The sequence below is a fragment of the Rattus rattus genome, chromosome 12, assembly GCF_011064425.1.
Source record: "Rattus rattus isolate New Zealand chromosome 12, Rrattus_CSIRO_v1, whole genome shotgun sequence".
Lineage (NCBI taxonomy): Eukaryota > Metazoa > Chordata > Mammalia > Rodentia > Muridae > Rattus > Rattus rattus.
Genome location: NC_046165.1, coordinates 58,248,778 through 58,275,705, shown reverse-complemented (window position 1 = coordinate 58,275,705; position 26,928 = coordinate 58,248,778). Strand labels below are relative to the sequence as shown.

General features: G+C 44.9%; 1 protein-coding gene across 1 annotated transcript in view; it reads right to left on the bottom strand.

Moving 5' to 3' along the window:
• Window positions 1–26,928, bottom strand: part of Ptk2b (protein tyrosine kinase 2 beta) — a 119,888-nt gene that overhangs the window by 25,286 nt on the left and 67,674 nt on the right. The window contains exons 3-5 of the mRNA XM_032918138.1: window positions 10,114–10,292; window positions 9,631–9,718; window positions 7,620–7,699 (exon numbers count right to left, since the gene is read on the bottom strand). Coding sequence (XP_032774029.1) covers window positions 7,620–7,699; window positions 9,631–9,718; window positions 10,114–10,292 — 347 coding nt within the window. The remainder of the gene's footprint in view (window positions 1–7,619; window positions 7,700–9,630; window positions 9,719–10,113; window positions 10,293–26,928) is intronic.

Here is a 26,928-nt window from a genome sequence, read left to right as displayed (position 1 = left end):
TGTGGTCACTCAGAGTACCTTTAACTCAGGTGGTTGCCGATATCTGGGGATACTTTTACTCTAACACTGCAAGCAGACAAGACAGGCAGTACTCAGGAATTTGAAAGGGTGAACTCAGCTAACTGGAACATAGAAATGTGTGCACACTTGTGCCCATAGGGGCCAGAAGAGGGTGCTGAATCCCTTGCAGCTAGAGTGATAAGTCTCTGTGAGGGGTTCAGCACAGGCTCGGGATCTGAATTTTAGTTCTTTGAACAGTAAGCACTCTTAACTCCTGAGACATCTCTCCAGCTCCTGCAATGTTTATACATGTGAATAAGGCCATTTAAAAACTAAGGACTCCAAGTATCTCCATACTCTGGGTAAAAACAACTACAGCAAGAGTCACAGGAGGAGTCCCCTCCCCTCAAACATCCAACATGGACTGTTCCATGCGTAAATTTTTATGACTGAACTAAAACACAATCTATAGTCATGCGGTATATATTTTATTTCCTAAACACATTCCAAGTATGCCTTGCATGGTTGTGAGCATCCTCAATTGGGGGCAACTTGGCACTCTCCCCTCAATAGCCTAAAACCCTTATCTAAATCTGGAGGTGCTTTTGGTTGCTCCCCATGCTGATGGAGATGTATACTGCAGTATGTACACAGGAAGACCCCATCTTGACAAGGAATTACCCATCCCTAAATGTTCCTAAATGAGGAGAGAAGTTAGAAAATGCAGAACCATGGCTCTTTCCCACTGCCACTTCTCTCTACTGGGTTTTGGAAACAGCAATGCCTGGAAAGAGGAGTAAGCCTATGTAGGTGCGGACTTGAACTCACAGAACGAATGCTAGCAGGAGGAGCGTCAGCTGTGAGATATAAGGGGACTGACTAGGGAGCTTCATTACCCACCCAAAGGTCTCTGTGGTTAAGTTCTCCAGGATCACTGAGGGCAGTGTTACAAGTTTCCCAAGCCAGTGCTACCTGCTTCCAGTCACATTTATAGAAAACCTCAGAGCACAGCCTCCTGGACTGTTCTAGTCAATGTGGTTGTTCACATTCCCTGCAGGACTGAGTGAGCTATGGGTAACCGCACACGCCGGCTTCTCTCATACAGCCTTGTTCTAACAGCACAAATTTCAGAATGGAACTAAAAAGGGGGATTTTTAGTCCTTTCTGGGTTACCAAGTGTGATTTGAATGACCATAGCCCCACAGGTTTGTAGGTCTGAATACTTGGTCCCCAGTCGGTTGTACCAGGGAAGTGCGGCTCTGTTGGAGGAGATGTACCACTGGGGGCAGTCGCTGACATTTCAGAAGACTCCCAGCATTTTTACTTCTTAATAGGTTGTCTTGATCATGGCATTTTATTATAGCAATAGGGAAAAAAAAGACAGGAGTTGGTACCCAGAATGGAGTACTGTTATGACATACCTGACCATGCTGGTTTTGGGAGAGGAATATGGAAGACTTTGGAACTTTTAGGAAAGCAGCTGAATCCTTTAAGTAAGGTCTAATGGGCTATTCTAGTACAGGCTTGGAAAACAATAGTGCGCAGACAATGTGGACTGTGGAGGGCCCGTTCAAGAGATTCAGAGGGGAATTATTGTGATATTTTAACAACAGTCTGAGGCTGCTGACTTCCTTTGTCCTAAGAATCTGCTTGACGCTAAATTTAAAAAGTGGCAGATTAATTTTCTTGGTGGAGGAGATTCCAAGACAACGTAATTTTGATTCTTTCGTGTGACTAGTAAAAAGCAACAACAAAGGAAATCTTTGTACAAATGCGATTCAAGGGGCCACACTCTATCCACATGGGCAGTCAGACCTGGCAGTGTCCTCCACATGATCCTAGATTTCAAGTCAGAATGGATACATGAGTAAAGGGGCTATGGAGTCTTTCTCCGTGGTTGAGAAGAGCCCCTAAGGTCAGCTGTGTGGTAGGAAAGTCCCTGCATGAAGCCATTGCAAAGCCAATGCATGAAGCTGGGAAAGTGAAGCCTGGATTGTCTGGAGATCCCAAAGTGTTGGAGGTGCTGGGGCCATGAGACTCCAAGAAGAGCTACATATGGCGAGTGGAAGCACCCCAAGAGAGAAGCATGGTGCAGTCAGCAGAAAAGAATAGCGCGGTGGTTCTCAACCTGTGGGTCGCGCCCCCTTTGGGGATTGCATATCAGATATCCTGCATACCAGATATTCACATTATAGCTCATAACCATTGTGAAACTACAGTTATAAAGTAGTAGCAGAATAATTTTATGATTGGGGGTCACCACACCATGAGGAACTGTATTAAAGGGTTGCAGTATGAAGAAAGCTTGAAGACCCCTGGGTTAGAGCCGTCTAAGCCATCTGACATTAGACACAGAGCAACAAGATCCAGAGTTTTCAGTCTTAGGCCCAGTATTTTCTCACTGTGTCTCCTTTGCTCCCCTTTTTAATGGTAATGTATATTCTGTTCTATTGTATGTTGGAAGTATGCAGTCTGCTTTTTTTATTTTATGTGTGTTTACAGTTAAGGGATTGCCCTATGCCTCAGAAGACTTTAGACTTTTAAACTGTGTTGAAACTGAAAGACTACGGGGGGCTGTTGAAGTTGGACTGGATGCATTTTTGCGTTATGATCCCGCAAGTTTATGAGGATCACGGAGTAGAATGTGGTGGAATGGCCCCCATAGGCTCCTGTGTGAATACTCCAGTTGGTGAACTGTTGGGAAGAGGAGGAGTGGCTTGTTGGGTGAAGTGTGCCTTTGGGGGGTGTGCTTTGAGATTTCAAAGTATTCAAAAGAGATCTAAGACGTCAATACATTGATGTTTTTGTTTACCAGGGTAGACAGAACCAATCACACAGTCTAGCATGTAGGAAGATGCATGAGCCGAGGGGGAGGGGCAGAAAAGGCTTCAAAGATGGAGAGACTCCCGGGCTGGCTCATCAGGAGAGTGGATGACCATTTCCTTAAATACACTCTTTCCCAGACCTGGTTTAAAGTTCCCTATGCAGATAAAGCTGGGTACGTAGCACCAACTCACACAATTTAAAGAAGATGCCCAAGTATGGGATCCTTTACCTTCCCACACTGAACCACTTTATAAAGTGTGAGAAGAGACACTCCGTGCTTGCTCTGCTGCACAGCGTGATGACTGAAGCTAACAACAATGTCATATTTCAACAGCAACAGATATTGGACATTCTTACCATAAATAAATCGTACGTTGATGAATGCATGCAATCACTATGTGTCAGTCAAAACAAAAACTTTAAAATAGAGCTTTTCCCAGGCTGAAGAGGGAAGGACAAGAGGTGTCGGTCTTCTGGACTGCCTCTAGTACCTGTGGGTTCTCCCCAGGCTGAGCCTGCAATTCTGAGAAGCAAACACTAGATGGCAGCAGTCTATGGGTGGGTGCAGACTCATAACCGATCCACACCCAATCCCCAGGAGTGAAGAAAATAAAGACATGCAAATCCACTTGGCAGTAATAAAGGTGTTAACTTGTTGCCAACATTTACAGGTTAACCACAAGGTCAGATTCCTTGTGGATTTTTGAAGCAAAGCAAGGTGAGTGTTCTCTCTCTAATCCTAACCTTGTCAGTCACTATTTAATAAGTCCCGGGTGACACACTCACTATGACTCTTTGGTTCAGAAAGTTCTGTTGTCACTGGTTAGGGGAAATATTCCTGCTTCCATCTGGTCAAAGAACTTCATATTCTAATGTGCAGTAGGGAACAAGAAAAAGAAACAACGTGATCTAAGTACTACCATTTCACTTTTAAAAACTGAATTCAAGGTCCCAGGCCCTAGGGGACCTGGGGACTTCCCTGTAGCTGACCACCTTTCTACTGTAAACTGTCGTCTGAGTCCAGACATTTCAAGGACAACTTCTTTATCTGCTGACAGAGCCAAACAAGTTCATGTTCCCAGGCCTAGGAAAGAACACCTATCCCACTTCTCCAAATGTTTCCTTAATTGTCCTGGTAAAGCATAGAGAAATATGTTTCCAATTGCCTGTTGTGCTCTAATTGGCTGCACGAGGCTGCTGCTCCTTTCTCCACACATCACTCAGAGCTCTGGACCCAATGTCTAGGAGGATGAATTAAGGACCTTGAAGCCAGGTGCCCTAGATATGGCCCAGTCGCCAACGGGTGCTCCCTTGCTTAACCCATAATGTCAAAACACAGTTGGACAACACTGCAGCTCTCCCCAGCTCCTCCCTTGCTTTGTGTTCCCATCCTTTAAAAATGTACAATCTCCCTTCGGGGACATGGTTCAGATCCCGAACTGGCCACCCAGAAAATAAAGCTTTCATTTTTAAGCTTCTGCATCTGAAGTACATTTTCTTGGCTTCCACCCCGAACCCAACAGTAGAATACTACACCAAGGGATGTGTCTGGCATCTATAAAGCACCCTTCAATAAATAATAAATAAATATCAATTAGCTATCATTTCGGCTATGTGATTCCCTGGGAAAGGCAAAACCAGAACAACAAAAAGATCGGTGGTGGCTGGGGAGGGAGAGACAAACAACGGATATTCGTGGCAGTGAAACTCCTGCATGGTGTTTGTCACAGAATGTGTGACACCCAGTGGACCTCGATGTGAGCTGTGGACTTTGGTGACCCTGGTGCATCTGTGGGTACTCATCCACCATAGGAAGTACACTGCTCTCAAGGGCTACTCACAGTGGGGAAAGCAGTGTATGTGCAGGGCCCAGGAAAACTCTGTGCCTTCTGCTAACTTTTGCTGTGAACCTAAAACTTCTTTAAATAACAACAACAACAAAGAATAAACCGAGCCTGAGGGGTTTTACTAGAGCGCTTGCTTGCGTGGTGCACACAAAATCCTGTACCATAGCTATAATTAAGAGTAATGAGAAAAGGCTCAGCCCCGCCCACTTGGCCCAGGGACAGAGGTAGACTGCCTGCTCTCCCGTGAACATCCTTCTTCCATTCTGCTCATCCCTTCCGTGCCTGATAGTGCCTCTGACCTCCTCCTCGTCCTTCTCCCTCTCTTCAGGACTCTCCAGATCTCAGACTACCCCCCTTATCGATTCGATGGATAAACAACTGGTTCTAGAACACTTCTGTCCCTGTTATTGTTCTAAGGACTCTAAATATATCAACTAACTCATTCTTCCCAACAGCCCTCCATGTTATTGCTAACATCGTTCTTGTTTTATAGATGAAGAAATTAAGGCACGGAGAGATTATGTAACTTAGCAAATGAAGACTCAAGATTCTTGTCCAGGAACCCTGCTTTAGACTCTCTATTCTTCCCAATCAGCCTAATTCCTCTCAGGAACCAATCCGCCGAGGCTTGATGTCACTAGTCTCCAGTCTTATGCGCACATCATGCTTCTTTAAACCAGGAAAGGATGTGTTATTTTTTCTGGTGATGTCATTTATCTGTAGGCAGGTTATGCAATCCTTGATATTGGGAGGAGTCACAATTGCCCATGATTTTAAGCAAAGAACCATAGTTCTAGAAGATTCTGCCTCATGATGTTCAGAAACGTGTCCTACTCTTGATAAGTAGTAATAACCTGATTTTAAACATCCACTCACCCCATCACCATGTAAACTGTGTATTGTACATTTTCCTATTGAAAATCACTAGGCCTCGTAAGTTTACTTAGGTGTTTTCCGCCCACTGGAACATCACATCCCTGGCCCTCAGTTATAGCCTGACTCTTGTTTAGGCTCAGGACATACATGGCAGGATGTTGGATCATGAAACAGTGTGAGTTTGGAGACAACCCTGAGGTGATTAAGGAACAGACTCTAGCACAGTATGCCCTCTCCATCTCGATGAGACTATAGAGGCCATTCAGATACATCTCTGGTTATCTAACCCTTGAGTGCCATGCTTGGCATTTGAGCCATAACCAACATGTCTGAAGATGGCATAAGAATATGACATCATTTGCCAGCAGATCTGGACAGGTGGCTCACTGGAGTCTCAATGACACCACAGTCTAGCATGAGCCCCACCAATGTATAGCTCAGCAGAACTGCTTTTCAGCATTGTCTCATTTCTGAAAGGAAGCCTGTATCATCTCGTACAAGCTTCAGGACTACAGAGGGTACAGAAGACAGACAAGGGCATGTGTAACAAACTTCATGTGTTCTCTGGTGCACCAGCTCTGAGCACCCAAGATGGCAGACCCTATACTGGATGCTACTGAGTCCTTGCTTCTTTGGGTCCAGCTGCCACTCACTGTAAGGCAAAGAGAAGTCCTTAACCAGCCAACAATCTCAGATCCTCAAATCAAAATGGAATCTTCACCGTCCGGTTGTACAATCCCTACCATGGACCCCACCCATCAACCTCTCTCTGAGACCCCAGTTATAATGAAGTGTCAGTCAAGTTCTGTTTTCAGACAACTAGGATGGATGTCACAGGTAGAGTTATTTAGAAGTCCCCCAGAATGACATATTGGGCCAGACAGAAGTAACACTCTCTCATGGTTTCCCTGGCAACGGTCTTTGAATCTTTCAGCAATTCTGACCAGGCTAACTGCCTCTAAACCACCTCAGAGGCTAGCTAAAAGTTTATAAGGTCCCACCCAGGTCTTGTAGACCACAGGGCCAAGAGTGAGGTTGGGACGACAGTGTGTCTACTTCCCAGGTAACCACAATGTGCACTCAGACGTTGAAGCTACTTTTACACTGATGGAGATGCAGAACGGGTGGGAGGGGTAGAGTAGCAGGTGGCTGGTCAAACTAAAGGTGTTGTGGCCTTGGTCAGGGCCAGGCTAAGCGCAGCACAGGTTTAGCCACAGGGTCCTCTTCTGCTTCAAATGGCAGGGGACACAACAGCCAAGGATAAGGCCTGGCTTCTTAGACTGTCCTTCTGTCTCACTCTAATGATATCATTCTAATGACATCATCAGCCCACCATTATAATGGTCATCGTTTCCACTCTCTCATTCCCTGTGGTTCTCCAGTCAAAGCTTTTGCTTCCACGGTTTCCTGGGCCTGGAATGCCCAGTTCTCCACCATAACCCCACCCATTATCTGCTAGTTGAAACTTTTTCCTTCTAGGAACAGTCCAACTTTCTTCTTTCTGGTAATTTTTTCCTGGTAGAAGACTGTTTGAGACATACTCGTTCTGTCTCTAAGTATAATAAATAGCATGCATGCTACCTCCAAACACTACAAACTGGAAGTCATGGTTGGATGGTGCACTAACATAGGTACAGATTGAGTACCTACCTCCTGGAGCTTGAAATGCAGCACTGGGCAGCCCAGCCTGAGATCCCTACCTTTGAGTGGTTTCCTAGACCCAGGCTACAGTTCTAGAAACATTACTGAATCACTGAGTAACAGCAGCAGTGATGGGCAGGTAGGAGAGACAGGCAACTTAGAAATGAGGGTAGAGACAGGCTGTGGAGGGCGGAGACAGGGCACAGAGAAGTGGGGACAGGCCATGGTGGGAGGAGACCAGGTGGAGAGGGAGTGACCCTTCTCCCTTGTCTATCATGAAGACTAGACTGTGAGTCCTTCCACCTGTTAGCTTCCTCTCCTCTTCTTCCTGTCTCTCACATACCCACTTTCACTTCCTAGAGGAGGGACAAGCCAGCAAGTCCGAAGCTAACACTGTGCTTTCCCAGAAGAGGGCTTGCAATTACCTACCTGAGCTCCAGACAGCCCAGCTGCAGAGCCATGCCTTCACTGACCTTGCTGGCATAGCGTTGCATGTAGTCATTCCGGAGCTGGTGGAAGAAAGGTCAAGGGTCAGACTCATGCCCTCATTTTAACTTCCTGGAGCACAGGCTCTGGGAGGTAAACACACTGATGTACAGATTGGTGGTTTGAATGAGAATGGCTCCTATAGACTTATATATTTAGATGCCTGTCCCCGTTGGAGAAACTCTTTGGTAGGATTAGGAGGTATGGCCTTGTGGGAGGAAGTGTGTCACTGGAGGCAAGCTTTGATGTTTCAAAAGTCTAGAATATTCCCAGTGTCTGGTCTGTTTCTCTCTCTCTCTCTCTCTCTCTCTCTCTCTCTCTCTCTCTCTCTCTCTCTCTCTGCCTCTTACCTACAGATAAGGATGTAAGCTCTCAGCCACTGCCCTAGCACCATGCCTGCTGGCCTACTGCCACACTCCCCACCATAATGGTCTTGAACCATAAACCTAATAGTCTTTCCTCAGTAACTTCCCTTGGTCATGATGCTTCTTTACAGCAATAGAAAGTAATTAAGACAGTATCCCACCATGGAGAGACATTTTCATGCCCCTCTCCCATTGCCAGTTTTGATAGACTAAAACTAAAGCCAGGCTAGTGGTTTGGCCTGTAACCTCAGCTACTCTGCATGCTAAAGCAGGAGGAGTATAGGCTCAAGGTCTCTTTGGGCTACATGAATTTGTCAAGGCCCGCTTATTCAGCTTAATGAGACACTTCTGGAGTCAACATGGTGGCATATGCCTTTAATCCCAGTTTTGGGGAGGCAGGTGGATCTCTGTGAGTTCTAACTTGGTCTACATAGCCAGCTCCAGGAGAACCAGGGCTACATAGAGAGATCCTTTCTCAAAACAAAACAAAACAAAAACAACAAAACAAATAAAATAAAAATGAGGTGGAGCTGGAGAGATGGTTCAGTGGTTAGGAGCTCTGACTGCTCTTCCAGAGGTCCTGAGGCCAATCCCTAGCAATGACACGGTGGCTCACAACCATCTGTAATGAGATCTGATGCCCTCTTCTGGTGTGTCTGAAGAAAGCGACAGTGAACTCATATACAATCAATCGATCAATCAATCAATCAATCTTTGAAAAAGAATAAAAATGTGGCACTGCATGAAAAAAAATGGCTGAGGATTTGGTTTAGTGGAAAAAAAATATTTGCCTAGCAGGTGTGATATCCTGGGTTCAGTCATTATTGTAAGAAAAATAAAAGAGAAAGAGAGATGAAGAAAGGAAGGAAGGAAGATTTGGGGGGGAAGTTAGTGATTTATCCAAGCCCATGATGATAAGCAGTTATAAATGTCACCCAGAGTCCACAAAACATCTGGGTTGCTGTCTGGCCAACAGGAAGGGAGGTGCAGAGACAGAAAGAAAGCGACAGTGCCTGCTGTGTCACTGCTTAGAGCTTCCTCTGCGCAGGCAGCAGCGCTGTGACAGCTACTTGTTTAGTCTGAAGGAATGCGAGTGGTTCAGGCAGCTCAAGAGAGTCAGCTGTCACACTTCTGAGAGCCAGTGAATGCCATGGTGGTCTGAAAGAGGCCACACCAGGAGTATTTACACCATGGGGATTGGAGAGAGCTACAGCTTGTGTTTGGCTCTTCCTCAGCCAATTCGCCAGTACTCTGCCGTGGACCTCACTTGGCCCTTGTGACAACTCTCTAAAGCAAGTGTCACTATTCTAAACTTGAAGAGGAGAAAGCAAATTCATGCAAATGCAGTCCCTGGTAATACCAGGGTGGTCAGCGGCAGAAGCGGCTGGAACCACACCCCTCTCCGTGCCTGTCACTACCCTGCTTTTCCTGCTTCACAGGTACCTGGCCACACAGATGGGAGATGGCGCTTAGGAAACAGCCTCAGGGGGAAGCCTTCTAGAAGGCTGTTCTTTATCTTTCTGTCTCCTCTGAAGAGAATGGATTTGTCTCTCATTTAAAGTGCCATGAGACACTGGGGCGCGCTTCACCTGTTGATAAAAGTAGAGCAGTGTAGTCCTGTCTTCTTTCAGGCTCTCCATGAAGTCTTCTGGCAAATAGCGGATTTGAAGGTCATACCTGCAACAAGACACACTCTAGTTGACACTGGGAAGCTAGATTTCCAAGAGAGCAGTAGGACTCACAGGGCCGAAGCTACTCTGCCCCTCTGCATGCAAGGCCTATCCGTGAGGCTTTTGGCACAGATACCAGTTTCCTTACTTCAAAGACCAACCCTTGGCCTGGGCTCTCCTTCCTTCCCACCCTCTGTTCCCCTTTACCATAGCAGCAACAGCATCTGATCGGGAACTGTAGCCTAAATACAGTCCTGAAATAAGGATTCTCTACAAACCCAGGTTAGATCTCAAACATACTCTTATCAGGACATGCTGGGAGGACTCAGTCTAGAAAGCCACTCCAATTTTCTAGGAGACTCTGGGCCTTGGGAATGCTTGAAGGGAGGATGCCATTCCTACCTCCACTCGGCTTCCACATGTAGACATTCATACTTGTCCTGCACTTCGCCCACAGTCATCTGTGGGTGCAGCCAGTGGATCTCATCTGATTTCATGTGCTTCAGCCTCAGCCCATAGCATTCAGCCAGCTGGATGTTGGGCCCTATTCGCCCACTCAGGAGGATGGAGGTGATGATCTCCTAGGGAGGAGACAAGAGGGCTGAGGACCAGGGATGCACCCCTGCTGGGCTCTCACGGGCTCCCCGTGCACATGCCCTAACCCTGTGTGGCAATCTGTCTTGGATATTATCTATTTCTGATTTTCTAATAGTTAGCGCCCGCTCTGGGACACAGTGTGCTCTGCCTGATGAATGAACAATTTGGCAAGATGAGACAGACAGAGGAAGTGGGAGGAGGTAGCAGAAGTGGGGACATGATGCAGAGGCTGAGAGCACAGTTCAAAACAATTAATACCAGCCGGGCATGTGCCCTGTGAAAAGCCCCTTCTGGATGGTTTCCATTCTAGCCAGCAGGATGCAGTACAAGACCAAGCTCTGCTAGGTCTTCTCCCCACAAGACGCACTGAGTCCACGGGACACAGGGAAGCAAGCAGGTGTCACCACTGTGTTCTAGCTGGCAAGTAAACTGATGCTGGGACTAAGCTGGGATTGTGAGCCCTGAAGCCCTGGACTCCCGTGTTTTGCTTTGCCAGGCTGGCTTTAAGCATGGCAGAGCCGGAGGAGACAGAAGCACGAGGCTGACGCTAAGGGACAACCCACAAAAAGATGATCTCAGGAACGCTGACAGGAAGACACTAGCTTCCTTGTTCTGCTCTTGGGGTTTTATTTTTCTTTTACCCACAGTTTCAGCACGTCCCACACCCACAGACCAATGCCCCCACTTCTTGGCCCAGACACAGAGCCTGATTAACACGAATGTCAACTGCAAGGCTTCAGAAGGCCCTGAGTAGCTCAACTTAGCTTCTGGAATCACAGTTCTCCCATGGGCCCACATCGAGTGAGTGAGCTGAGTCCACTCCTGGCAAAGCAGAGTTCCCTGGATGCAGATTTAGAACATCACAGACACTGACCTCTGTGAGCTAGGAGTCTGAACTGCACAGATACCCAGCCTACATCAGCCTTCCCCGGACCGCAGGCTGCAGGCTGGCCAGGAGGAGGAGGGAGGCTGTATTGTTTAGACTGTATGTTTTTTTTAAACATGCCTCCCAAGAAGTTGTCTAAGTTAGTAAGCAAAATGCAATTAATTCCTTTATTGGAAGTAGAAGCAAGTGTGTTTTTTCTCTCTACTAGGAAAATGTCAAGACTAATATTTAAGCAATGTTGGTTTAAAATAATGTCCAATTATGTATAAGCCTGGACAACCATGTATTTCGTTCCAGTTGCTCCTTTTCAATTCTCTTGAACTTCCATAAAACTCCCTCTCCTACAAAGAAAGACAATGGCCATCAGAGAAGCTCAGTACAGCTCTGTGAGACAAGTGGGGGGTGGGGGTGGGGTATGGGGACCAGAGTTCACACCATCAGTCTGATATCAGCTCTGAAATCAGGACAGAGGCTGAGTTTAAGGATGTGATCTACAGCAGCTCCAGGGAGAACATAAAGTCTATGCCGCGAAGCAGACATTCTCTCTACCCACTTCGGTTACTGACCTCCTGTTCATCTCTACCCACCTGGTCACCCTGACGTTTTACTCAGAATCCCTCATATCTCCACCAGGTCTCACTTGCAGTCCCCACCTCTGGTACTGAAGTGTAGAACCTACCTCTTATGAAACAGAAATCTATTAACTGAGTACTTCATTTTATAATAGCCAGTAACTCTGACCTATGTAGAACTGAAAAATCTCAGATATGCAAAATGAGTTCAGGAGCACAAGAGCCCTCTTTGCATGCACAGCCTGCTTCCGTGGATAGATGCTGCCGTTCTTACTCCTCAGGTATGAGCTACTGTTGTTCTTTCCAGTTCTTCTTTAAGGAGATATATGCACGCATACACACACACACACACACACATACACACACACACACACGCTCGCATGAGAGTGCACGAGCGTATATGTATGCATATACATAGACATAACATGTTAAAATGTATAAATTTAAGCAATGCAGTACTGACACATAAATACTCTCTTGTGACCCACATAAAGATTAAAATAGATTTTTCCATATTTTTAGACGATTCTCTGTCTGGGTCAACTATTGTGGCTAACTCCCTCTTCCCCTCTCATAGTTTCAAAATTTTTCTTATCCTACAATTTCATATGCATGAAATTACTTAATGCATGGCATTTTTTCCCACCCAACTTCTTTCACTTAGCTTAATGTCTAAGATTTGCCCACATGGATGATATATTGGTTTCTTTCTTCCTTTCTCTTTCTTTTAAGACAAGGTATTATGTGGCCCAGGATGATCTTGACCTTGCAATCTTCCTGCTTCAGCCTCCTAGGGGCTAGGGTTGCAGGTATATACCATGACACCCTGATAATGTTTCTTTCTCTCTTGTTTTGTTATCCTGGGAATCAAACCTAGGGCCTTGTATGTGGTAGGCACGTGCTCTGCCACTGACCTACGTCCCAGCTTTGTTTTCCTTTTTGAGGATGAGTCACAGTCCACTGCACCAACAAACAACAATATGTTGATTTAGCCCTCTATTTCTAGAAACCTAAGACATTTATGTATTTTTTAACTACTGTGAAAGTTTGAAAATTTATGTAAAGTGTTTGTGTAATATAAATGATTCACTGGTATTTGCTTTCAATTAATCCAAAAGAGTAGAATTACTCTTTTGTAAGAATTACTCTTTTGAGAGGTGACTCAGGGACTAAAGACAGATTTGAACCGTTGGTTCTCTCCACTTCTTTTCTTTCATTTTAAAATTAGTTCTTTGGTAATTTTGTACATATAGGCCTTCAGATCCAGATTCAGCTTTTCCAAAAGATTTTCCTGAAAGCTTTAGGCTTTTCCTTAAAAATGAGGAGGTAATGGAGCCTGAAGTGGTTTTGTGGAGATTACATTTGTGAAATTCTTTGGAATATTGCTGGGCTCAAGGTTAATACTTTTTTTTTCTTTAAATGAGCATATTTTAATGCAGTACTCTCAGGATCCCATTTAACAAAACAATTTTGTTTTATTCTTCTATCTTTTGATACCTACCCCGCCCCAACACCCTTAATCTATTTCTTTCTCTTGTAAGTGCTGATAGAGCCAAGGGTCAGAATGGTAAGGCTGAGGAGCTGGCATTAGCAGCCAGACCAGGGTCAGAGGGAATGGAATGAGGGTGAAATTGGTTACCTACAGGGGAGCATAGCAAAGAGAGACATGTATTGAAAGGAGTGGAGCCTTCTAGCAGTTAGGGAAAGGGAAAGATAGAGTAGCCCATGTAATAAGGGGTTGTTTTGAAGTTGTGGCTTGAGTGACGTACAATGAAGGGAAGAGGGGTTGAGTTTCGAGTTGATTCTACCAAAAGGCTTAGTGAGCAATGCCATGTCATAGTGGTTTTCAATCCAAGCCTAAGTTTTAGTTTCCAAGTACTGTTCCTTTGGAAAAGGGCCAAGGCCCTTGTAGAAATAGATGACTCCAGGACTAAAAGGAAAGCAGACAGCACTAGGTGAGTCTAAAACATCAATTTGGACCAGAACCAATGGTTGGAGTATGATGGGTATTCCTGACTACTACACTCCCATCATCCTAAAGCACTCACATGGGGCAAGGCAGGCATAGCCCATGCTGTACATACCTTTCCTGAGGATGAATGTAGATGGTGCTGGAGACAGACAGCCTCACTGAATGGCACTGTAACTCTCCACCCACGTGACCAGATTGGCTACTGAGGTTGGATTATAGAGGACTTGGCTGATCTTTGTCCTTGGTTCCAAATTTTGGGATTTTCCTGATGGTAGGACTAGCTTTGTAATTCATGTTGAGTTCTAACACATGAAGGACCCACAGTTTCAGAAGCATGGAGGAAGGGATGGGGGGGGTGGTGACTGACCAACCATATTTAGTTATTTAGATTGTAAACACCAGTTACGTACTTGAAGAGTTGCAACTTGGAGTTCGAGAGTTAGCCTGAGCTTAGGGACTGGGGTGGGCACAGGGGATGGAGATCCATGTGGCCTAAGAGTTCAATCATCATCAACTATGCCTTCTTCCATTTTGGAAGCTCTACTGTATCTGAATCAGGAGTTCACCCGAGACTTGGTGATATGCATTGCTTTGTCTAGCAGGTGATGGCTCTTAAGTATAGAAGCTTCCCAAGATGTTCTGTGTGCTTCTTAGGTATTAATTTGTATCCACTAGGATAAAACTACAGCTTGAAGTATTGTACTTTCCTCAGTTCCTTGACTTATTTTAGTAATTCATTGAGCCTGAGGAGGAAGTAGGAACCAACTAATTCATAGCGAAAGTGTGGGTGGCTCAGGATCTTAGGGAAGGGGTGTCTGATGAACCCTTAACCTGTGAAGTCTGTTAACTGTATAACTGCGGAAATACATCATGTCAGAACTTTGAGGCAAATTATGTCCATCCTTCAGACAGGGCTAGAAGAAACGAATGTGATGCTCATAACCACACAGAAAGAGTATCAACATTGTATCATGCAAACTAATGTGTGACCATGCATGTCAGAAACAGGACCCAGAGTACTCAAGCTGGATTTGAATCGAAAGATGTCTCCCTGAAGACCAGCTGTTATGGTACCAGAAGGCATAATGCAAGCTTTCAAAGCAGGAAAACAACCAGTAGTCCTACTCAATGAACCACAACAACCAGTATGGCTCCATAACCCTCCCTAAGGGTGCACACAAACCCTGGTGGTAAATAATGGCTCTCTAATTAGATCTGATGGTCAGCTCAATAAGAGGGAAATCATGCTGATACTAGAAACCTAGTCAGCTATCTGGAGTTAGTAAAACCATGGAGCTTAGAGGAGAATCTGTAATCTACACTTTACTAAAGCAGCATAATCCCCAACTACATTCTAAGTATATAACCCTACACCCACACACATAGTGTAGTTTTCACTCCTCAAGGAAACTCCTCTTTGCAACAAATGGAGACCATTACAGAAAACTACAGCTTATCAAAATGAAGAGGGTAGAGACCAATCCCTATGGATACGCTTACAACACAAATCCTGCACCTAAGGCTCAGAGATCTTTATAGAAGAAGGGGGAAAGTAAGAAGCAGAGGAACAGGGAATTTATTGTGAGACTGTGTCTCCTGGAAATGCCAGAAGTTACACTCAAGAAGTCTCATCAACATGGCTGCACTAACATGACATGAGCAAGTTGACACTACTAGACATGATAAAATTAAAGGGAGGGAAATCTCATGAGGGCACAACCCTACACAAGACAAGACAAAGACAAAGACAAGACAAGACAATGACAAGACCAGACCAGACCAGACCAGACATGACAAAACTTCAGGCAACTATGGAGTGCTGAGAACAGAGAAACAGTCTTCCCCAGGGAAGAGCATGCCATTGGTTATCCAATACAAAATGGTCAGCCTTGAAGACATACACACGAATAACATTATAGAGACTGAGCAGATTGTAGTTACATATTTAGGAGCACACACACACACACACACACACACACACACACACACACACACACACACACACACGAAACAACAATTAAAGAAAAAAGAGACCAAGAGGTCAAGGTAGGGTTCATGGGATACGGAAGGAGGAAAAGGAAAGGAAAAATGATATAATTACCTCAAAATATAAGATATATGCTTAAAAAGTACTAGACTGTGAATCTAGCTCTGACAAGAAAAGTCTTCTAACAGGACAACAAACTTCCTGGGCTGCAGTGTTCCCCTGTGATCGTCTACTCTTGCCCTAGCAAGCTGCAGATGGTTCTGTATTCAAAGCATCAGCCACCATCTGCCACGTGCACATTGAAGAACTATGGGGCCATGGCTCGGTAAGCACACACCGCTCAGCCATGGAGAAGCTTGTGAATCAAGTGGAGGACCAGAATGGCTTCCATTCAGGGGTTCAACTGCCCTTCACTGCCTCCAGCCCTGCCTCCCCTGAGAGCTCACATGCAAACAGCTGGAGCAGTAGTATTGGTACCTAACCCCAGTCCATCAGCTGCCACAGTCAAATATTTCTTTCTCTATTAATAAAGCACTCCTTTAAATGACAGTACATGATATTTCCATCCTCACTCAATTGCCACATGCAACCTGAGGTTTTAACAAGTGCTGGATCTTTAGATAAACCCAGGGTTCCTTTGACTCCAGGAAGACCTCGCCTCCTTCCTATACCAAGGCTTCCGGTGCTGAACGGCAGGCTTTCTAGCTGTCTTGTGTTACAGTCTAGACTCAAAAAGACTTCTGGTATTTTCTTGAAAATGTATGTATTCCTCAAATTTGTCCTTTCTCCTAGGTTCATGTTGATTTATTCAAATTGTTAAATAATGTGAAGATTTCAGAAGGTCTTTCCCCCACCTCTTCCTGATCTTTGACTTTTCCATTTGTAGGTCAGAAACAAAGAAGGATTATCTCTACATAACTTGTCCCCACACCCACACACTATGTGAGGGCTTTTCAGTTGGTGGTAGACCACATTTAGGAGAGTAGTCCCATAAGATGACATCATCTAATGATGTCATAGCTGTCACAGCTTGTGTACATCCACTTCCTAACATTCATTTGTATGTGTGTGGTGTGCATGCACGCATGTACACGTATCCAAATGTGTAGATCAGAAGTTCATGCCAGGTGTCTTCTAAAAGACATTCCCTACTTCATATGTTAGGCAGAGTCTCTCACTTGAACCCGGGACTCGCTGTTTTGCTAGTCTAGCTGGCCATCTTGCTCTGGAGACACAGTGTCTCAGCCCCTGGAGCTGGATCGCAGGTAGGCTCTGTACCCAGATGCTGGGAGTCTGAGCTCCAGTCCTCACAATTGTGTGACAAGCACTTGGTCTACTGATTCACCTCCCCACTGCCCTCACACAAGTTTGAAATTGCAAATTATGCAATCCTCCCATTATTAAATAATCCCCCAAGATCATCTGAGCAACCGAGCTCTCCTTCCCTTCACAGTACCCATCACATCCCAGAGCCTCCTCACGTGACCTCTCTGCTTTTACTATGGTCCTTAAGCTCATCTACTTTAATAAACACCTAAATTTTTCTGAGGTTTATTTAAGCTTTTTCACATATGCGGCCAGGTTACTAAACAAAATCAATGTGATAGCTGAGGCCCTCCCACCATCCTCCACCAAGACAGCCTGCTCCCCAACATCCTCCACCAAGACAGCCTGCTCCCCAACATCCTCCACCAAGACAGCCTGCTCCCCAACATCCTCCACCAAGACAGCCTGCTCCCCAACATCCTCCACCAAGACAGCCTGGCTCTAACTACTCTTTTGGTTCCATGTTCCTCCCTCTCTGCCATGTTTTAGGAGAGTCCTTGTCAATATTCCTCTGTCTTGCATGTTCTGGATTCCCCTGATCTGATAGAGGTTTTGGTTCCTCTCTGGATTCCTAGGCAGCACTCTGAGGGGTCATTGGAAAGCCATTCCTTACCCCTCTAGATTGATAGGATTCGGGGTTCCTCTGTGGATTCCAAAGAACTTTGAGTGTACATCTGTCTAGTAACATATTGTTATGAGCTGAATTTTAGTTCTCCAAAAAGACATGTTGGAGCCACATCTGCTTTTCTTTCATTGGAAACCTACTGGGAAAAAATCTTTGCAGACTAGTCAAATTAAAATGATTTGACACCAGTCATTTGGCAGCTCCTACTCCCATCTGACTGATGTTCTTATAAAGGGGGACATTAAGTCACCAAGAGAGACAGGCACACAAGAATGCAAATGGCAGGTGCAGAAGCAAGATTCGAGGGAAGGATCTGTAAGCCAAAGAACACCAAAGACAAAATACAAATCATCATGTCTTGAGAAGAGGCGAGCAAGGATTCCTCCACAGGGTTCAAGGGCATGGCCCTACCAACACCTTGATCTTGGCTTTCTAGACTTTAGAGCTATGAGGCAACGCATTTCTGAGGTCTTCAGCCACACTACAGGGGTATTTTGTTAATACTTCTGGGAATCTAATAAAGACATTGGCACAATAGGACTAAAACAAATTCCTGTGTCTGATCTTGGATCAGATAGACACAGACCCTCTTTGAGTTCTAGTCAGAGATTGGTTGAGAATTCCAAACTGTGTCCTGTCTCAAAAAGTAGCTTCCAGTGATAACTCTCCAAGAGACATCAGTGCAGGCTTAAGTTTATCTCCAGTTCTTTTTAGATTTCAGACTAGGTTGTTTTGACATATGATATATAACTGTGACTGGCCTGCCTTATGTCATTGATTCCAAATACATAAAGATTTTAGACAAGGCTTGGTACATATCAGCTATTCAATAAATAGTAGTTATCATGATGGGACCATAAGTAATGAGTGAATGTGGATGCTGCTATCAGAAACAGAAGGAAGATTATATATAATAAAATTGGGTCCAGGATGATTGGGCCATACCCAGAGCTGACCTGGCCATACTTGTCCTCTGTAGAAACAGTCTAGAGAAAAATGGCTTCATTCTGCCCAGAGCAAAGATCTGCAAGAGCTTTAGGGCATAAGCACCAAGCCCAGTACAGCAATGTCTTCCTTGCCTTTTTTGTTCTATGTGAAGATAGAAGGTAGAACTTTGAAAAAGAGAATAAAAAAGATTTTGAGACAGTAACATGTGTCTTATCTTTAATTGACTTGGAGCACAGAGGTTGTCTTCAAAAATAAAAATACCCTGTTAAATATAGACCTGCTCTACTCAAAATTCTGATTGTTAATATGCCACAAGGAAGAGCTCTTAATGCTAAGATGAGCTTCAGGAGGAAGAAAGAATAAGAAAAGACAGACAGGAAAGTCCCAGGCAGGTTAATGCACTTCTTTAAAAGAAATCAAATAAAAGTTCCCCACTACTCTGGTACCTTTTAAAGTAATGACTTTATAATTCATTGTGAAGTTGGCTTGGAGAATGGGTCACTTGCTTTGCTTCAGAATGAACAGCTGGAGAGTGTTATTGGCTATGGGGGATGGGTCTAGAGTATTTACATTTGCTATAAGCTTACCAATCTCACTGAAGAGTCTCAACAGGGTGCTGTTGACATTGGGGCATATGCTGGCTAAATTTTATGTCAGCTTGACACAAGCTAGAGTCACCGGAGAGGAAGAAGCCTCGATTGAGATAATGCTTCTTCTATAAGATTGAGCTATAAGCAAGCCTGCAGGGCATGGCTAAATTAGTGATTGATGTGGGAGAGCCTAGCCTATTATGGGTGGTGCCATTCATGGGCTAGTGTTTCTAAATTCTATTTTAAAAAAGGCTGAACAAGCCATGATGACCAAGCCTGTTAACAGCACTCTCCAGACTCCTGCCCTGTTTGAATTCCTGCCCCGATTTCCTTCATGACAGACTACAATGTGGAAGTGTAAGCCAAATAACCCCTTTTCTTCTCAACTTGCTTTTGGTCATGGTATTTTGTTATATCAATAGTGCCACTAACTATGATGGGGCAAAAAGATTCTTTGTTGTGTGTGGCCATTTAACACCCAGTGCCACATCCCACTGAAGTCCAAGCTTCGTGTCCCAGTCATGGTGACAACAGCATAGTAGGATCCTAACTAGTCTCTAGGAAGAGGACTTCACGAGATGGTGATGAGTTCTTGTCTAAGATCTGGGTACCCCGTGGAAACAGAGAGCAGGCAGGTGAGCAGCGGAGTGTTATGGAAGACTGTGGTAAAGTTACAGTGGAGGAAGGCTCCACTGCCTGGAGCGTGCTTCCTGGCTTCCACAGGACCAGAGTTAGGTTCCCAGCACTCAGGTCAGGGTGACTTGCATCCATCCGTAACTCCAGCTCCAGGGGATTCAATGTTTTCTTCTGGCTTCTGCGGGCAACCACACACAAACCTAGCATACATTCACACAGGTGGAAAAACATGCACATAAATAAAAATAAACCTTTTAAAAAGTGACAAGGCACCATCTCTCCTGACAGCCTCACAGGAAACCAGATGCAGGACAGGGCAGGGCAGCACACAGGCTCCTTGGCAACTGAGACCCTTGGCAAGTTCCCTGACCCCAGCTGGGTGTCAAGGTAATATGTATATGAAACACCTTTAAATTAAACTCACTGCACATGCCTGAAGGTAACACTAGTAATTCCAATCAGATAGCTAATAGGAAAGTGATTGTTCCATGAAGATATGCCCATGTTCTCACCGTTAGATCACATTTCAAAAGAGGCTCTTTGTAGATATAATGAAGTTGAACAACTCAGTTTATAGCCTTTCTGCACTCTCTGTGTGGCTGTTAATTAAGAGTGTCTCTCTAAGAGCTATGGTAGAGAGGGCAGTAGGAATAGAGGGACAGAGTGAAGTGATGCCACCAAAGCCCAGGAACAGCAGGAGTCACCAGGCGTGTTTCTGACACCTGCACTTGGAACTTCTAGTCTTTAGAGCTATGAGGGAAACATTTCTGTTGTTTTAACCATTGGCTTCTAGTAATCTGTTAAGGCAGGGTTAGGAAGTAAAGACAACAGCTATAAAGGTTCCGAATCCTCCATTCAGATAACTGATAGTTTTCAACTAGTGGTAGTAGAGAAAAATACTAAAGTTTGCACAACTTATCACTCTGAAAGAATCCACTGCGAGGTGATAAAAGCTCTAAAGAGCATATTCAACCACGAAACCATCAGATCAAAAATAGAACAACGGCACAGACACCTGCCTCCTCATTCACAGATGTCACGAGTCTATGCACACAGATAAGCGAAGAGACACCCATCGGGCTTCACAGCTTCTTTGTTCTCACTGTGGTGAGCGTCGGTACGTGTGAGGGGCTAGAGGCACACACAGGAAGTGAGAAGGGGTGCAGAAAAGAAGAAGCCTGTATTAATGTGCCCCTTTTTATGTCACTCTGTGGTGATGGTTTGTGGTTTCCTGGCTGAGCCCTTCCTGCCTGTTTCATGGGCTGGTCTTACGTGGGGGGACTAGCCTGCTATGGGCTAAGTCTTCTCTCAGGAGTAGCTTTCCTGGACAGGGAGCCCTCCCCTTTCTTCCCGTTGCTCCTCCAACCTTGAGGCATTGCCCTTGTGCCTCTGAAAGAGGGAAGTGAGGTGACAAAGAAAATGGTCTCTGGGTCAGAGAATGCCTGCCAACCTCAGGGAGCTCCTGCTCTGGCTCTGGGGCTAATCTGTCCCTTCTGCCCCCACAAAGTTCACTGGTCAGTTATAGACAGTGAGAATATGTTGCTAACAGTTCTGGGGAGTCAGAGATCTGGCATCCAGCATGGGTTTCAAGATGGAGCCTATGCTCTGTCCTCACATAGTAGAGGTGGCTAGGGGTCTTCAACAGCGTTTTAAAAATGATGCTTGTATTCTTATTTTAATTATGTGCATATGGGAAGAGGAGCTGTGTCCATGAGTCTAGTGCCCATGGAGACCAGAAGAACTCTTTAGACACCCTGATACTGGCGTTCCATGCAGTTGTGGGCCACTGATGTGGCTTCAGCAGGGGCAGCATGCAATCAACTGCTGACTCAGCTCGCTGGGCTCTCAACCTCTTCGTAAGCACTTCTACTGCCACTCATGATTTAATCACATCCCCAAAGGCCTTGCCTTCCCAAGTTGTCATATTAAATATTAGGCTTCCACATTGATAATTTGGGGAACACACCAATATTCAGTGCTAGCTCCTCCTGAATGTTCTTATTTCCCTATCTATCATATTAGGGATTAGAGCTTCAACATATGAATTAAAGGGTACAAAAGCATCCATCCCCTAGTTCCCTGTATCTAGTTAGGTAACAGGACTAAACTTGAAGCCCTTGATAAGTTAGGGCAGGGCCCTTTGTCACAATACCTTAATCTTCCTCTCAGGAAGGCTTATGGGAATTGACAGGTGATGGTAGTGAGTGGAGGTGTGTGCAGAGCCCAATGCTTTGGGGAGCTGGATCCTGCCCTCCTCTTGTCAAGCAAACAGCACCCAAAGGACATCTGCAATCTGGAGAGACCACCATGGGTGGAAGAAATGCATCTGGACAGGGTGGGGAAAGCTTCAGAAGACTTCAGTTCAGGACAAAAACCAAGATGAATTCTTTATTTCTTTTCTTACTTCTTTATATTATTTTTAAAAACTTTTATTTTATGTATCTGAGTGTTTTGAGTGGCTGGTGCCCACCGAGGCCAGAAGAGGGCATTAGATCCCTTACAAGTTGTGTTGCAGACTTGTGAGTCCCCATACAGGTGCTGGGAATTGAACCTGGGTCTTCTGAAAGACGTTCTCTTAACTGCTAAGTCATATTTTCAGTCCTGTCCCTTTTTAAGACAGGATTTTACTATGTATCCCTGGCTAGGCCAGAAGTTATTCTGTGACTCAGGCTGGTCTCAAATTTCCAGAAATATCCCTGCCTTGGCTTCCCAAGTGCTGAAATTACAGATATGAGCCACTACAACTGGCAAAAATAAATCTTGATTTCTCATCTGTACCTGGTAGGAGCTTGAAAAGGGATCTAGGAGAAGATGCTGCTGGGTTCCAGCTACTCTTGAGATACATTGTATTATCACATGGGTGAGAGCAACTCTTGAGATACATTTTATCATGGGCACAAGCCCACTCTTAGCTTAGCTTAATGCTTTCCCATATGAAAAGCAGAAATTCTAATGATGGACAGACTCGGGCACAGAATGGACCAGCAAGAGTCAGCCAGAAGGAGAAGAGAGTGTGAGCTAGCCCTTCAACATCCTGAACAGAGAGGGACATGGCACTTAGACCTGGGTGATCATAAAATTTATCCTCTCGTTCATGGTTCATTACTAATCATCCCTGGACAGTGCATACCAACTAGGATGGAACCCAGGTCGCCTATGGTCACTGCAAACTAGTTAGAATGGGTAAGCGGAAAAAGAAAAGGAAAAGGTACTAGAGGGCAGATTTAAAAACAAAACAAAACGTGAAGGATGATCCTTGTTTGCAAGGTGTTGTCTTAACCCCTTTCCCAGACAAGCAAATTAGCATGTTAGAGGAAAATATAATGACACAAGTCTGTCATAGAGACTCAGAGCTCCCAACAAACATGATTTCAAAGAAAAAGAAAAAGTCGTAGGAATTTAAGGTCAGCACCCCATGTCTTATCTGGGCACTGCTGATCTCATTAGCCACTGCCTGCTTTCTGCAAGAACTTAGGCTCCAAGGCCAGTGGTTATTTGCAGAGCTGTTCTATTTTGGATATAGTCTCACTGTGTAGCTCAGGTTGGCCTGGAACTGATGATCCTCAGTCTCTAGAAAGCTGGGGTCATAGCTAAGTGCTGCCACGCCTGCTTGGTCATAGTTTGCTTCATCACAGAAAAAAGCACAGTGGGGCATTCACATTTATGCAGAGAAGAGTCAAGATTAAAAACTTGAAATCATCAGTCTATCTGGAGTAAGGATACTGTGAGACCACAACACCAATGTGGGCTGTCTAGGACAAGTCTCCATTGCTTTTGTTTCATCAGACATAGCTAGGAGAGGTGGTTGGAGTTGCAACAGTGTTCTTATAGAGGGACATGTGCTTGGCAAGTCTGAAAAGGTTGGCAGCAGTTTGAGAACTGGGAGGGTGATAAAGGGACGTAGAGTGAAAGAGAAAAATTCACTGAAGGCCAAGTGATAGGGGAGACAGTGTAGGCTTTGGAAGCAGGGGAGGAAGAGGCCGCAACTTCAGGAGAATCTTAGGCAAGGATGTTGGGCTTGGGCCTCATCTCTCCACATAGTGGACTATGCCCTCAAAATAGGCATTGTACAAAGCTGGTCCCTGGTGTTTGACCAACGTCTTCTCTGTGTTGTGCACTTGCCTGGGTTCTGTTTCTTTCTGTCAGAGCACGTGCATTGCCTTTTAAAGGTTCATTCATGGATGTGAGTCAATGCCATACCCTTGGTCAGGAAGCCTACAAGAACAAGGAATTACACCATGTTTGGAGAATGTCAATGTTCCATGCAGGTGTCTGGTATTGGAGGCACACAATAATAGCTGTAGAACAGAAGACAGATTATTCATGTTGCTTTTCTGTATCGTCTTATCCACAGGGTTTCATTCAGCCAGCATCCAGAGGCTGACCAATCCAAATGTCTGTACCAAGACTGAGTCTCTCTCCAGAATCACTGACCGATCGTGTTTTCAGTGTTGCCACTTGAAAATCTGAAGGCATCTCAAGTGTGCTCAGAGACAGAACTGAGTGGAGGATGCCCCTTCCCCAGCCAGCTTCCTCCAGTACGCATCTCAGGCCATGGGCTCCTCTCTAGGTCAGGCTGAAGCTTTTCACATCTCCTGTGCCTCACATTCCTGATCCATCATCAGAGCCTCTCACTTTCAACTGAATCATATCCACTCCCTTCCATAGACTGAATTGGTTAAGAGTGTATGCTCTGGAGGCGGATTGTCTGGGTTTGAAAACAAAACCCACTACTTAAATAACAATTTTCTTAACTCCTCTGCACTACGTTTCCTTAAATAGAAAGTAGAGATTATAACACTAAGTGTTTCAGAGGGGCCTTTTGAGAAGCCAGTAAGATAACAAGTAGGGGACATGGGGTAAAATGTTAGCTTTTATCATCACCAGCACCTTCATCCTCAGCATAATCCCTTAGCTCTGTCATTGCCATCATTACTATTACTGCTGCCATCATCATCATCTATCACCATCACTGCCAGCATCATCACTACTACCACCACCACCATCACTAAGACCACTATCATCACCAATACTACTACCACCATCACCACCATCACTACCACCACTATTACCACCATCATCAATATCACTATCATCAATATACTACCCTCTCATCAATACACCACCAACATCAATACACCACCATCACCATCACCACCATTGCCATCATCCCTACCATTGCTGGAGCTATCATCAGTATTACCATATCCATGGCTATCCTCATTGATGCTCTCACCATCTCTCCACAGACCTCTACCTGTGGCCATGCTTGCCTCCCTCCAATCTCCACCATATAAACTATATCCTTTAAAAAACAATCTCATATCACTCAATAGTTTACATTTATAGCAATGTTTCCCAAGAGATGGAGTGAAAACAAAGATATTAACATGGCTTTGATTGTCAATCTTAGGGCACTGATGGCCTCAAACCTACTATGTGCATTCTCAATGTAGGACCTTGTGATGTTCCCTTTGTTGGTCAAAAATGAGCTGCCATGTTGGTTAATTCTCTCTCCACACCAAAGGCCTCCTGTGGTGGAACTGCCCAGCAAAATGTCATCCATGACATGTAGTCCTGAAAGTCCTGAAGTCAGTGAACCTACTTCTGACTTTGTCTTAGAACTTCTTAGCATCCCACACTGATAACCATTCCTTTTTTGGCCCTATTCCCACCTCTGTTGGTTGCTTTTTTTTTTAACTACTCTTTCTGACCCAGCTCTTAATCTGCCTTCCCTGATCACCCTAGCTGGAATCCTTCTCTTGTTCTCCTCATCTTTCACAGATGGCCTGGTTCTCGGGCTTGACTGCCATTGCAGGTTGGCATTCAAATGCTCTTGTATATGTCTTGTCATCTTTCCGACCTGCAGGACCACGTTCCTCCATAAGAGTGTTTTAAAAGTATTCAAACAGAACACGTATGAAGCTGAAATCTCAGGATGGACTTCCTCTTTTGCCCCAGTGAATGGCACCAGGACCTTTTCTGCTGCCCAAGCCAGAGTTTGAGTCATTCTTGTCTCCTTCCTCTTCTTCCCTCCCACATTTGATTAATCATCAATTTCTGTTGACTCTACCTCCTTGATACATGCAGATCTATTGACTTATCTCTGTTCCCCAACACTCTTTCAGTACAAATCCACATCTCCTTCCTACTAGTAACTATTACCTCTCAGCCCATAGTCCACTTCCCTTCCTCTCTATCTCTCCCATTCTGCTGTGGAGGGGGGTCTATGAAGGCTTGCCAGAGAATCAACAGGTCCTGCGTACAAAAGACGAATTCCTTTAGGCAAATGACAAATACCACATTGTGGCCTTGTCTCAGTAATTCATCAGGTAAAACTGAAGATTCTGAGAAGCCTTGCTGCAAAAGAATCTGTTCATGATTTTCAGGGAGGGGCTAAAGGAGGTGTGTTCTAGGAATAGAGCCTAAGGCCTCCCAGTTATAGGGCAGGAACCCATCACTGAGCCACTATCCAGTCCTCAGCTTGTTTAACGAAAAATTTCTCAAGCCTCTTTGAGCATCAATCTCTTCTCTGAGCCTGCCTTCTTCCATTTCCTTCCCTCTGGTTCTATCTCTTCTTTTCCTCCCTCAGTCCCTCCCTCCCTCCCTCCCTCCCTCAGTCCCTCCCTCCCTCCTTCCCTCCCTCAGTCCCTCCATCCCTCCCTCCCTTTTTATAGTACTAGAGGTAGAAACCAGGACCTTGTGTACACCAGGCATGTAATGTATTACGCCATACCTCCAGCCCCAGGGTAAACTCCTTGAAGAACACTGTATATTTTAAAATACAAATGTAGATATTTTCTAAGTTAGAAAATAAGACAGATAAGTGGCTAAGTAAAAAAAAAAAAAAAAAACAAAAACGAAGTTTCCCCCCTGTAGAAAACTCAGTGCTAGACCAGACCACCAACACTTCCAGTCCCTGGGACCTACTACGTGCTAGGTATCCTCATCTATCATTTCAAGTCCCTACAGCAAAGCAACAGGTTTGCATGGTCCCCTTGAGGGAAATCTGCACAAGGATTCTGTAAGCATTCAGATCCAAGCCCACATAAGCCACCCAGATGGAGCCTCACACGAC